The sequence below is a fragment of the Poecilia reticulata genome, linkage group LG19 (assembly GCF_000633615.1).
Source record: "Poecilia reticulata strain Guanapo linkage group LG19, Guppy_female_1.0+MT, whole genome shotgun sequence".
Lineage (NCBI taxonomy): Eukaryota > Metazoa > Chordata > Actinopteri > Cyprinodontiformes > Poeciliidae > Poecilia > Poecilia reticulata.
The window spans coordinates 28292441-28306332 of record NC_024349.1 but is presented as its reverse complement, the minus strand read 5'-3'; the positions used below and the strand labels follow the sequence as shown (position 1 = coordinate 28306332).

Sequence of the window (13892 nt, the reverse complement as noted above, 5' to 3'; positions counted from 1 at the left end):
CCAACATTCATCCCGTTTCTCATTTCATTCATCGTTAAACCTGTTTCTGTTGGGATCCAGCCATGAAGGACTGAACTACATACAGGAAACAAAGAGTATGACAACTGTTAATCCCAGAATGCATTGCATTAACCCATTTTCAGTTTTTAGAAGGAACAGGAAGCACGTCACAGCACCTGAAGCATCTGACATGTTGAACAAACGGGCCTGGCTGCTGGTGCTGCATTCCAGTTAACTGGGACGTGGGAACTCCGAGCTGGTTTGATGTCTCACCCAGGGCAACAGTTAAGAGGTCAGAATTGTGACTTGGTTACACCCACAGACATTGTTTGTAGTAACTCTTACACATTTTAATGTTGACTTTCCATAAGCAAACACCACTTTGCTCCATAAAAGAAACATGTTTTCACAACATCATACTAAATGTTGACACGAGGAGCAGCCATTTTGAAACGCAAAGTCAGCCTCACAAATGGTAACGGGGCAGTGGGAGTTGCTCCCATGCTTCCAGACTTCAGAGGGCCTTTTAGTTGATTTTTTTTTTCCGACCTTGAAGTGAGAATTACCAATTTTTGAGTACAACTGGAACGCAGCAACACTTCCTGCCTCTATGTTGCAGGGAACTGCAATGGTGAGGCACAGACAAGCATGTGAACTCCCCCATCTTTGTTGGCAGCGAAGGGGAAAACGTCTTCCTTTAAGGAACCCTGAATCCAAAGTAAGAATTCTTTCTACCATCTAAGTAATCGGTGATTGCATCCTGTCTTGACCCTGCCTTATTCAAAATTATGCAGGACTCTTTAAATCAGATTTCGTCTCTGATGGTTCTCTCTCCACAGCTTGTCTGTTCCTCCAACCAGCGCTGCCACCACCGTCCTGCCCCAAGTCAGGGACGATCACCAGCTAGGTGACCACAACAGGTTTTCCTCACTGAGATGCAAAAGCAACTCTGATCGCTCTTACGATGGATGGATGAATGGATTGATATATTTACTTCATATTTACTGTTTTACAAAGAATTTCAAAGAAACACAGTGTACTCCAGATTTACCTGTGAAAAATCCACCCACACAAAACAGCCATTAAACCTAGAAACCGTTTCAGTCATGCTTTTTAAATCGTGGTCAGTGAACCCATCAGGCTCTTCTGCAACATACAAGCCTTAGAAAAAGATATTTAAATCACGTGCATTTTCGTCCTGCGGCTTAAAACCATTGCAAAACCACATTCTGCAATAAAGACACACCTGTTTGGCTAATGGGACTTCAAAATGATTTAAGCTTGAATAATGCAATACAATGTTACTTAATAGTTGACTATGAAGATGGAGTGCCAGTGTAGACCTGCAGTGTGTGCACCAATTGCACCAATGATGACCAATTCCATCATGGAAATTGTTTTGCCAAATAATAAATGAAATCACACTTCAGAAATCACACCCAGTCCTGAAGCTGTGCTGTCAGGTTAGTGTTGTAGTTCTAGGTGTTGTAGTTCTAGGTAACCGACAGGCTGTTAAAGAACACCACCTGTGTAGAGCTGTTGAAGTCATAAGTTGCGTTTCCATTTCCATTATACACGTGAGACAAAGTATTCATCTATCCATACATACCCATCTACATACTTACAGCAATATACACAACACAAAAGTCCCATTTAACGTGACTGGAAAGGGGTATGAAGAAGCACTGTGTGGTAAATGAGCCACACAAAGTACCATCTAACACATATAAAATTCTGTTTGCCATATTAGAAACATCCATTCAACTTTATCTCAGATCTTCGTTACCTGATGAAAATCATCAGTCTGAACTTTTTCGTAAATAAACGTATATTGGGACATTGCTTCAATTGTAGGCTGAGCTTACTCCAGATCCTTACACCACTGACTGAAGTGCTCAGTCTGTTCATGGTTGTCCTGGTTCTAACGTTAACATTAGAACCAGTAAAACATTTCTGTATGTTATCTGGTAGTTGTTTGTATCTCGCTTAATACATCAACTGAGAATAAAGCAAGACTTGAATATTAAAAGAGATTGATCTTAAGTAGCAGGAGTTTCTTTATTGTAAACCAACATTCCATTAAATTAGAGAAAAACTAAATATGCTTTAGGCTAAAACTACATCAAACCACATATGGGTGGTCTTCACCAATAGCCCATAATTATGCTATGAAGATGAAGAGGATTTTTACATTCCAGTCACAGAAGATAAAAATACACCTCATAATATGCACATGCAGAGAGCTTGGTGACCTAGGCTTTAACACACTGAGACAAAGTTGCTGAATTGCTTTTCTTAACATTGAGCATTAAAACCAGAACACAGCAACTGTAGCGCTCCAGCTAGCATGGGCGCAGTCTGGTTTTCAGACGCCTTTTAAATTGACCCGCCCACCACCACTCCCTGCTTATCAGCTTCATTATGTCCAGGTAAATGAGTCAGTTGAGATGAGAAACCATCCCGTCTGAAACATAAAACCACATTCAATTATTTCTACAGAGGTGAGGTTTGTAATTCTGCATCAATATCATCAGGGTAGCCCTCAGGGATCGGTGGAACCCAGTCGAGATCAGGCCATCCAAGGGTCTCATTGGCAGTTTGCTCTTCCAGCCATTTTGTTAAGGGGTCAAAATATTTGAGAAATGATGTGGCATTTATTTCACGTGTGCCTATGGCCTCCTGGAGCACGTCAGGCCAAGGCCTTGAAGAGCCTGCCTCGAGAACTTTCCTAGGGAAAAAGAAACACACATTGCAACACTGAAGTAAAATGTACTCATTTGTGGATTAAAAAAAACAGAAACAAAAATTCATTCCTACTTCAGGATGGCTCCAGCTTCTGTAGAACGGAAGATGTCACATGTGTGCAGAGGGCCGGTCTGATTGGCTACCTCACAGAGTTTCTCATGAAACTCAAATCGCAGGATGAAGCTAACAAAGTACCTGCAGAGGAAAGAAGAACGTGAGAAAAAAAGCCCCCAAGCTCTTTTGCCTCCTCCCTGTGCTCCTACTTCCATCTGGAAGTAGGAGAAATATAAAAGGCTTGATCAGAAACCAAAACCAGGAGGGACTCATTGCTGTCAATCACACTTATGTGATGCTCACATCCTCCCCCTGGCTCTTTACTACACAGTTTAAATCATGTTGTAGTTACCCACACAGTAACTACACACAGTTACTCACACTGAAGCCTGCCATGACTGCTCACACTAGTTGACCGAGATGGATGAGGCCAACAAAGGGAAAAAGTCTCTGTGTGGCCCAGGACTGTTTTCAGTGCACAGGTTGTGGAAATGATAAAACCAGATGCAATTTTAACACCCATTTGGTTTTATGTGGAAGTATGAGATGGAAAACTAGGTGTTAACCTAGTTTGGGAAAAAAAGCTTCAGACTTCCAATAATGGGGGAAATTAGTTATTAGAGAGCTCATCAATACATTCTTTACTACCTACTTAATTTTACTTCAATTAACATCATATGTGTGGAAGATCTTTTACCTGATGTATGGTGTGTTTCCAGGGACATGGTACTTTGCCCCAGGATCGAAGTGCTCCTCTCTACGTCTGGTAGGAGGGCAAATTCCTTGGTAGTTTGTTCTGTGAAGAAATTTAGAAATCACAGAAATGGGTCAACAAGCCAGGCTAAGATCTGGAACCACAGTCAGAATGACAGCAGAGAAAGTTTCCAGATGTTGTTGTGGCTCAGACTCTCTGTGAAAGTGATTTTGTAAAAAACCACCAGTCCTAAAACGCAAGTTTTATTTGGTCTCACCTGAGGTTCCACCAAGCAGAGTTGTACTTCTCTGGAGGAGTGTTTCCATCGAACACATCCCATCGCCAGAGGTCAACAAGATAGCCAAAAGGAAGGAAAGCTATAGTCTCCAAAGCAGTCTTCAACAGGAAGTTCAGGTCACTTTCTGGTAAAAAAAGACAGAATAGTTATTCTGTTTAAGAGTCCGTCTGAATTAATGAGAAGATATCTGGTCAGTACCATTGTCAGAAGTCACAGACTCCAGCAGATTAATCTCATGTAGGTGCTTGGGTGTTGAAACTGAAAGGGACATAAGGTCACCAATAGCTTCATGGAAACCAGGGTTGGCTCCATCATGGAAGCCCACAGGCTGATCCTTGTACTGGAGGTAATACTGGATGTGGCCCATCTCATGGTGTACAGTGAAGAGGTCTTCCATGGTCACTGTGGTGCACTGCTTAATCCTGCAAGAATGAAATATCGACCAGATTACTGGCATTTGAAGTTGCTTCCCCCACACTCCCAGCTATAGTTTTCCAGGTTGCAGAGCAAGTGGGTTAGCCACCATAATGCCACAGGTTAAAATTTTTACCTGAAGTCTCTGCGGTTATAAAAGTCCCAGGCAGACACATGGCACACAACTTCCCGACCTTCAGGCTTAACAAGCATCGACCCTTCCCAGAACTCTGGAGGCATCTCCTTTAGACCCAGAGACGTGAAGAACTCCTCAGCCACACGGAACATGTGTGTAGCATTGTAGCCCTGCAAAAAATAAATGAACATTTTAAAGACTGTGAGAGCTAGCTTTCCCCAACCTCAGTCCTCAATCCGCACCTGTCTGACCATCTCATCAGTCACATCTAGGAAAGGTTTGCCAGGAAATGGGACCATCATCTCATAGAGGTTGTTCCATGACTGAGCCCACATATTTCCTGGTAGGATGAAGACGTAGTGGAGAAATCCTAAATTACTGTGAGACTAACTGGCACTGATGGAAATATCTTCATAGAGAAGGGTCAATGACCATTAAGTGTCTCCATCGTGGCTTGGAGCTTCACATGTCTGTTATACATGCATCTTACCCAACAGGTGTGCAGGGATGGGTCCTTTTAGGTTGATATATTTGGGACCATAGAGGTTGTAGAGTTTGCGTCTTACAAAGGCATGCAGGTTCAAGTAGAGTGGTTCAATTGTCTTGTAGAGCCTTTCTAAATCCTCCTGAAAGGTTTCCAACTCATACCAAGAGCGCCAAGAAGCTCCAGTGTCATTAAAACCTAAAAATGATTATTTTTTTAAAGACCCTGTCTGGATTTTTGCCATTTTATTTCAAGCCCATAGTTCTTACTATCCCCTTGAGAGGCTCTGTTGCTGAGCTCCACAAACCTGGAATATGCAAATGCATTAAGCTCGTTTAGTAGACAAAACGGTCATTGTGGCTTAAAAACCATTGTGTCAACATTACTCCTCTAGTAATTATTTGACGCCACGGCACTAGTGTTTTTAATATATAAACAAATAATAATGACTTGTTCACCACTTCCAGCTCAAAAACATAGTATAATAAAATTGCAGTTTATTGATGTTGCCAACAAAAGACACTTGTAAATGTGTGATTACCAGGCTCCAGGTTCCAGGTAACATTTGGCAGTGGGTGCACTTTACTTGTTGAATAAATACTCTCCATTGTGTTCAGGATGGTGTTATACTACAAAGAGAAGCAAGTTTATGGGCATTAATAGGTCAGAAGAGATTAAATGTTACTGTAGTAACATTTAAGTACTGTGGTAATTAAATGTTAGTTACTGTTGTAAATGTTACAACAGTAACTTCACTGTTGTAACATTTACTATAGTAACTAAATGTTACTGTTGTAACATTTAGTTACTATAGTAACTAAATATAGTAACTGTAGTAACATAAGGGCTTACTGTACCTCCACTCGCTCAGCCTGTGGAAGGTTAGCACTGCCCAGAAACTTGACACCAGCAATCAGCCTTCTGTCCTTCTCAGAAAGAGATTTAAGTACTTCTTTAGAGAAGATCTGCTTGGCCTTCATTCCCCAGGCTTCTGAAAAATTTTGATACACAAGGCTTGCCGCTACCTAAAAACAAGAGGCACCACAAGTCAATGATGATAGATAGGGAGGTTGAATGAAACGCAGTCAAACTCTAAACAAATGTTTTACATGAAGGCCTTGAAACTCATGGTTAAGTTAGAGGAAAGTTTGATCTGTGCCAGCAGAACTTTTTAAAGATGTCATCTCTCCTGTTGGGGCAGCAGCATCGGAGCCATCAATGACTGCTGTGGAGCTTCAAGAGATGATGGTTCAAAGATAAATTTTACATTAAAAAATACAAACCAAAAAACACCCTATTACCACTATTCCTCCTGCCCAGCCCCCAAACTAAAATACAGTTCAAACAACTTGAATCTGAGCATCTACGATCATTTTGTGCCTCCATTTGTTGGGTTTGTGGTTCATCAAAGGTTGGTTTGAACTTTTGCCTGAAAATGCAATTCTGTGGAATTTTTCCAGAGGGCAGTAAGTTAATCTTTGTTAATTATCAAGTAGTTAAATGAAAAGTTATAATTACTCAATTTTTAAGACAATTCACATCGAAACACACCCAGAAATGTCATTTAGATTTAATCTAATTTCTTTTGGTGTTTCAGAGTTGTTGACTTTATATTTCTTTGTTTAACTTCTGTGCTCCGAGTGTGATGTGAAGTTTGTGTCATGCGAAGGAAAAATATCTGAGGCAACGCACGTCAAAACGCAACACATCGAATTTATGACATTTAAAAGTTCATTTTAAAAAAAAACACCAAACTATAGGATTGTTCATTATAATGCAACCTGCATTTGACTTTAAATGTCAGTGTTAAATTTACCCAACCAAACTAAATTCAAATTGTTGCCTTTTCTTTTTTTAATTTTACAGTGATTCTTGAGAATAGGGACAAAATGGGTTTTAATTTTCCCTTTTTTTTGTTATTTCTCAACCTTATGTATGCAAATATGACAAATAATGTTTGGGAAATGTAAAGATGCTAAGGTGCAGGCTCCCAGTTGCAACATTTTTTTTTTATTAAATTTTTAATCGACCTGACCTAGAACTTTGTCATCACCATCTGACAAAAATGAATATAAAATAATCTTTAATGACCCTTTTAGTGATATTTTTACTCATTTTACAGACAAATGCTTCCCAAGAAACAAAATAAATATTATTTAAAACAAAAACAACAAAAAATCCATCTGATGGAGTTGACACTGCATGACGGAGTTGACACAGAACTGAAAGTGATGACAATCTAGTGAGTAAAATGAAAAACTTGATACATGTGAAGTAATGCAATTTATGTAAAATACATTAAAATGAATTAATTGCACATTTAAATGAGATTTGACAACAATTTCACTGAAAGTCACAAAAACTGATGGAGTTGACATCTGATGGAGTTGACGAAATGCCAAACTACCTCAATTTATATGATGTTATTCTGAAGGAGGCCATACCCAGATGAAAAAAAGTATACTTTAGTATACTTCAAACATACTTAAATTTGTGAAAGTACACTTTAAGTACAGTCATGGCCAAAAGTTTTGAGAATGATTCAAATGTTAATATTTACAAAGTCTACTGCTTCAGTTTTTTATAATGGCAATTTGCATAAACTCCAGAATGTTATAAAGAGTGATCAGCTTAACAGCAATTAATTGCAAAGTCAATATTTGCCTAGAAAATGATCTTTATCCCCCAAAACACATTTCAACTTCATTGCAGCCTTAAAAGGACCAGCTAACATCGTTTCAGTGATTGCTCCATTAACACAGGTGTGGATGAGGACAGGGCTGAAGATCAATCTGTCATGATTAAGTAAGAATGACACCACTGGACACTTTAAAATGAGGCTGGTGCTTGGCATCATTGTTTCTCTTCTGTGAACCATGGTTATCTCTCAAGAAACAYGTGCAGTCATCATTGTACTGCAAAAAAATGGCCTAACAGGGAAAAGTATCGCAGCTAGAAAGAGTGGACCTCAGTCAACAATCTATTGCATCATCAAGAACTTCAAGGAGAGGGTCCATTGTTGCCAAAAAAGGCGCCAGGGCGCCCAAGAAAGACCAGCAAGCACCAGGAACGTCTCTTAAAAATTTTTCAGCTGCGGGATCGGGCTACCAGCAGTGCAGAGCTTGCTCAGGAATGGCAGCAGGCAGGTGTGAGTGCATCTGCACGCACTGTGAGGCGGAAACTCTTAGAGCAAGGCCTGGTCTCAAGGAGGGCAGCAAAGAAGCCACTTCTCTCCAGGAAAACATCAGGGACAGACTGATACTCTGCAAAAGGTACAGGGAGTGGACTGCTGAGGACTGTGGTAAAGTCATTTTCTCTGATGAATCCCCTTTCCGATTGTTTGGGACATCTGGAAAACAGCTTGTTGGGAGAAGACGAGGTGAGCGCTACCACAAGTCTTGTCTCATGCCAACTGTAAAGCATCCTGAAATCATTCATGTGTGGGGTTGCTTCTCAGCCAAGGGAGTCGGCTCTCTCACAGTCTTGCCTAAAAACACAGCCACAAATAAAGAATGGTACCAGAATGTCCTCCGAGAGCAACTTCTCCCAACCGTCCAAGAGCAGTTTGGTGATGAACAAAGCCTTTTCCAGTATGATGGAGTTGGACTTGTGGCTACAGGTAATGTCTCTACTTAGCACCCGCTAAGTAGAGACAGTAGTGAAACTAGCGTAAATGAGGAGGGTTTAATACAATCATGCATTTTACATGACGGGTGGCAAMCCCAGTCTATACTATAAACATCTGATTAAGATTAGAGCCTAAATACGTTCTATTTCCAAAACAGAAAGGCTACATAATGTTAGCCAGCTAACAAATTACTATTGCTATCCTAGCATATCAACTAACAGCTAGAAAAAAACAAAACACGTCCCTTCGTAGTCAAACTGGTATCATTCAGCGAGGAATTTGTCCAGTTTAGATTATGTTGATGAAGAAAAATTGTTTGCAAATAGTGATATATCTTCAAGTCATACTTGTGGCAGCAGCTTTAGAGTCCAGAAACAGCATTAACTACACACACCGGAACTAAAGATACACCGTTTCGAGCCATAACGGAAGTTGTGTGACGTCATGTGAAAAGGGTCTATAGTTACTAATATTGGTAAAATCAAGCTGGTGACGTCCTAATCCGAGTTAGACGACAACACAACGAGACAACAACTGATAGAAATGAAATGTGTGTCACAAAAGGAGTCCGGGGGGATGAAGGCTGCTAAGTGTTGCTAGCTGGTGGCAAGTTTGCTTATTAATTATCTTCATTTAATTATAAACAGTGCAGTAAAGATATATAACTTACGTTGGTTTCTTAAATAATTATTTTATCAATTTTATTGTGACTTGTATGATTATTACAATAGGAATCATTCAGCTTCATGTTATGACTGCATGGAGGCTGTTTATTGCAACTTATACTTTAATTCATAAACTAACCTGGTTTTAATAAAGCTCCATAAGACAGAGAGACTTTGATATTGTGAGGTGGTTGTTGTTCTAACTCGTTCATCAATGATTTTATCTTCAACATGTTTGCAGTCTAACTAAGCAAATGAAGATGAAAGAGGAAGCCAGAGAAATCAGGTGTTAGGAAACCTAAAGACTTTCTGTCTCAGAAGAAGCTCTGACTCCACCAGATCACCAACCAGCTCTAAGGATGAACCTCCACATTGTCTTCATGATGTAAGCTTGTTTTTTCAATGAGGAGCTAGCTACATTTTCAACAAAAATTGCTGTGTTACCAACACTAAGTGCTTAATAAACATGATTTGATTTAAAAGTAACTGGAGAGAATTTTTCTCTTTATTAATCTAACATTTCTCTTTCATACATTGTATTTGTTGTTGTCTTTCAGGGCCCTGTGATGGACTGGTGACCTGTCCAGGGTGAACTCTGCCTCTCATCTGATGACTGCTGGAGATGGGCACCACCAGCCCCCTCACCACCCTGCAAGGTTAGGTGTGTTCAGATCATGGATGGAAAGATTTTAAGGTAGTTTGTCTCCTTAAGTCCACACTTATAACAGCTTCATAGTTGATGCCAACATCAACTGACTCTGACATTGCTGACTATTTTTTTCTACTTCTAACATAAACAGGCAAAGAAGACACCCAGAAATGTTTTTCCACCCCAGGCATCCGGTCCCAATCATCATCACTTCTTATGATATCACATACATGACGAGCCCACAACGTCTTAAAATTGTAAGTATTATTTTTTTATTTGCCATTTTTCTGTTCTCCTTAAATACAAATACTTTCTCTGTTTAATTGCTCTATTGTTCTTTACTGTAGGTTCCTGTAAGGTGCAGTGAACGGGAATGTTCTGTCGTTGATCCTCACTTTCATGTTTTATTGTCACACTTAAATTTTCATGTTCATGGGTTCACTTTTGATGTGTAAACTGATAATTTATGTAAAGTTCATAATAGGTACATAGGAATAGACTTTCACGAGTGATTAAAATTGCTTTAATTGTTTTAAACTATTATAATGTATTGAGTTCTGCTCCTGGATTTTACAGGCATCATCCACCGACTACAATGTTTAAAATAAAAAAATATTCAGCAAACACCAGGAAAATATACATTGTTGTGCTCACATGACCCAGGTTAGTTTAGTCAGATATTTGAAAAAATTATATTTTGTGTATATTTTATTCAAATTTTGTGCTTTATCCATAGGACCTGTTATGTCCCTATTCTCAAGAATCACTGTTTAAATGGAGTGTAGAGTAGTGAATTCTATAGGTTAAAAAAGTATCACAAAGTGTCAAGTTAATACTGTATTTCTCCATAATTGATGGAACAGAGTGGTTTGATGGCTTTTATCTAAAAAAAACATAAAAATAAATTCACACTACCATGTTCTACCTGCAGCCTGGAGTTGAATTCCGTTAAGTTAGTGTTGTAGTTCCAGCTGGCGGACTCGATGTTAAAGAAGACCTCCACTGCAGTGCTGGCTGTTGTAGTCACTGAGGAACCTCAAGGCATCTGAGGCTGTGTCCGCATAGTCCCCTGGCGTCCAGCGGACACACAGAGCTTCAGACAGCAACGAGACGGACAGCAGCGGCAGCCAGGCTGATTTTACCAACCTGTGGACGCCAGGAGCCATGGTGGCCAGGGCAGGAAGAGAGGAGGGACAACTGGTGCATGAGGAATGAAGCGCCTTCTGCTCCTCAGAAGCCACAGAGATTTATTTAAAGTAGCACGCTAACCCCACCCAGTTTGGTTTCAGCCCTCCCTCCAAACACCAGAGAACTGAAAAGAATTTACCCTCCAATCAGAGGCTGAGAAGAAGTGGCGGGTGATTCTGATTTCCTGTCATATTTCCAAGTGAACTCCTCCCTCCCTTCAACTCCATTCGGTCGTGTTGACTAGAGGCGCTAGGGGGCGCCGTAGCCCCTCCTGGAGAAGTCATAACACAACCAATAAATTATCGATTATTATGTTCTTTTTCTAATATCAACTAATATTCTTTAATATTTGATTGTTGTGATATATTCCTCGCAAAACACAACTCCTAAAAAAGGCAGTGATTTACCCAACCAAACTATTGAGTGAAAAAAAAGTCGCATCTCGCTACAAACAATTTACTTGTGCCTATTTTCACTTCCGGTAAATAATAAAAAGCACGTAATACGAAAATCGATCGTTTTCTACTGCTCAAATATCCAACGATGGCAGCAACAGCTCAACGGGAAACTATGGATAAAACAGGAGAGGTCACATTTCAAATATTTAAAACAAAATACTAATTATTGATACTGATATGAAATGCTTATGTCCTCCTGTCCTTTTCAACAATGTTTTAATTAAACAGAATATCTCTATCCACCGCCGGTGACTGTAGATGTCTGAGTTCTGGATTCTCCTCTGTTTTGTTTCTGTGTGTTGAGAACTGTAGGAATTAATGATCCTTCGTAGCACCCTCGGTTAAATGCTTAATCCTGCATTTTAAACTCAGAAATGTTAAGATCTCTGAAATGTTCAAGAAGAAACAAAAACATGAGAAAAGTCAAAAATGTGTGTTTGAGATTAATCACAGAAATTTCTAGAAAAAAAAACTAGAGTTCCTCAGACTACATCAGCACTGCAGAGGAGTTTTTTTTTTTTTTTTTGAGCATTTTACCTGGACTAGAGAATTTGTGCCAGAAAATCAATTGCAGTTGAGTAATTGTTAAAAAGTTTCAGAGAATTTAAAACACACACTATGGATGGAGATGTGGTGAGAACAGTTCCAGGATGCTGAATCTCCTGCACATTGACAGAAAGTCAGGATTTCTCAGACAGCGGACAGGTTGATTTATTCTTTATTTTATACAACCAAAGCCAAATTGTAAACCTGAAAATGGACAAAATGGACACTTAGGACACCAATGGAGAAAGAGCAGGTGACTGAGCATCTGTAGTTTCTCCTGTGGCCTCACATATAAAACTCACACTCACTCCTCTGAGTTTATTCTGAGAAATAAAATAATTATATAAATAAAAAATCTATTAAAATCATTTAATTTTTTTGTCTGCTCACAGATAAAAGGCTTCCTTTCCATCAGATTATATTTTAAAAACTTTCCTTCATGTAATCCAGTTGAGGTCTAGCGAATCTGTCAGGAAAATATTCTGTACATTTACTTTGTTTTTGTCATTGTGTTCTTGGAAGAGTCAACTCCAGTGACCGTCATGTCCAACCACAGCTCAGGGAATTCTTTGCAGGTTTATGACTAAACTGCTTTGAAAAGATGCTGAAGAGCCTTCAGGTAAAGACTCTAAAAATGTTAGCTTTACCAGGAAACTGACTGCAAACCCATAACTGGCAAAAATGACAAACATGTCATTTACTCAGAACTCTTTCCTGTCAGTCCTCTCAATCACCCAAAAAACCAACACCCAGCTGACCTCAGAGAATCACTTCTGCAGGTCAGAAGAGCAAATGATTGCAGGTTTGATCTTCCATCAAAGTATTTCTGATTCATTTTCACAGCAGTGTTACATTAACCCCTCAAACATTTACCATTAATATTATATAGTGGTGACATGCTGTCCGGTTTGCATTAGTTAAAAGTTCAAACATGTTCTGCTTCATAAGAGTAAGATGTGAATGTTTAAGTTCACTATGGTATTTATTGAGGTTTGAAGCTCCTACATCACAGTCTGAGAAATAACTGATGTGTTTAGACCAGATTGATCTGAACAACGTAACACATTAACTATTTTTGGACAACTAAAAATTAGCCACATGTGACATGTAAAATATTTATTCATTTGCTCTGTCCCTAATGTACATCATTTGATCTGAGTGGGGAAAGACAAACATGATGAGGATTTGAACATTTCAGATTCAGCTTCACCATCACAGCCTCCAGGCTTAGAGTCGCAGAGACTCCCTCGCTGAGTCCAGAGTTTCAGCCTCCTGATAAAACTGCCTCACTGCTCACGCAACTTCCTCTGTACCGTCACTCGGCTTGGCTCGGCAGACGGGGTCAGATCAGGAAAAGCCTTCTGGTTCCACCTGAAACAGTGCAGCTGCAGAGGCCCGTTCTGGTGGTTTCTCTCTCTGGTTTCAGAATGAACATGAACATTTATCAATACCAAATGTGGCAGAGCAATCAGAGTAAGAGTAAAAACATAAATAGTCTAATCAAACACTTACTCTAGATAATATTTTGGCCTCTTGTGCCTTGTGGTATCTTTGACATGGACGGCTTTTTAATCCAACTTCAGAAGATATTCCATATTCTTGAGTGACTGGAATAAAATATCTATGGCATACATCTCTAATTTGATTGTTTCTTCTTCTGCACTGTTAAATTTCTTAATCTAAAAAACAAAAAAATCAGACCAACTAAACTCTGCCTTATATTAAAGAACTGAATGTTTCGTATGATCCTAGCAGAGCACTAGTACTCTCAGGATGTCGGTTTACAGATGGTTTATGGTTTTAAAAAAGTAGAATGGGTTTTTCCACTTCCTGTCCATGAGGCAAACCCCCATCTACTTTTGAGACTGGGAAAGGTTTTTTGATGCAGCTCGTGCTCAGTGTGGCTCCAGGTATCCTGAACTAGCCCTACAGT

The 13892-nt window shown here is 39.5% G+C and overlaps 1 protein-coding gene across 1 annotated transcript; it reads right to left on the bottom strand.

Moving 5' to 3' along the window:
* Positions 1 to 2039: 2039 nt before the first annotated feature.
* On the bottom strand, positions 2040 to 11024 carry ace (angiotensin I converting enzyme (peptidyl-dipeptidase A) 1). The gene is made up of 10 exons (XM_017310665.1): positions 10693 to 11024; positions 5683 to 5850; positions 5367 to 5454; positions 4584 to 4681; positions 4342 to 4511; positions 3990 to 4213; positions 3771 to 3915; positions 3497 to 3595; positions 2818 to 2940; positions 2040 to 2728 (listed from the first exon to the last, which is right to left on the bottom strand). Exons 2-10 carry the CDS (start codon positions 5803 to 5805, stop codon positions 2494 to 2496), a joined length of 1305 nt encoding a protein of 434 aa, XP_017166154.1. The 5' UTR covers positions 5806 to 5850; positions 10693 to 11024; the 3' UTR covers positions 2040 to 2493.
* Positions 11025 to 13892: the final 2868 nt, after the last annotated feature.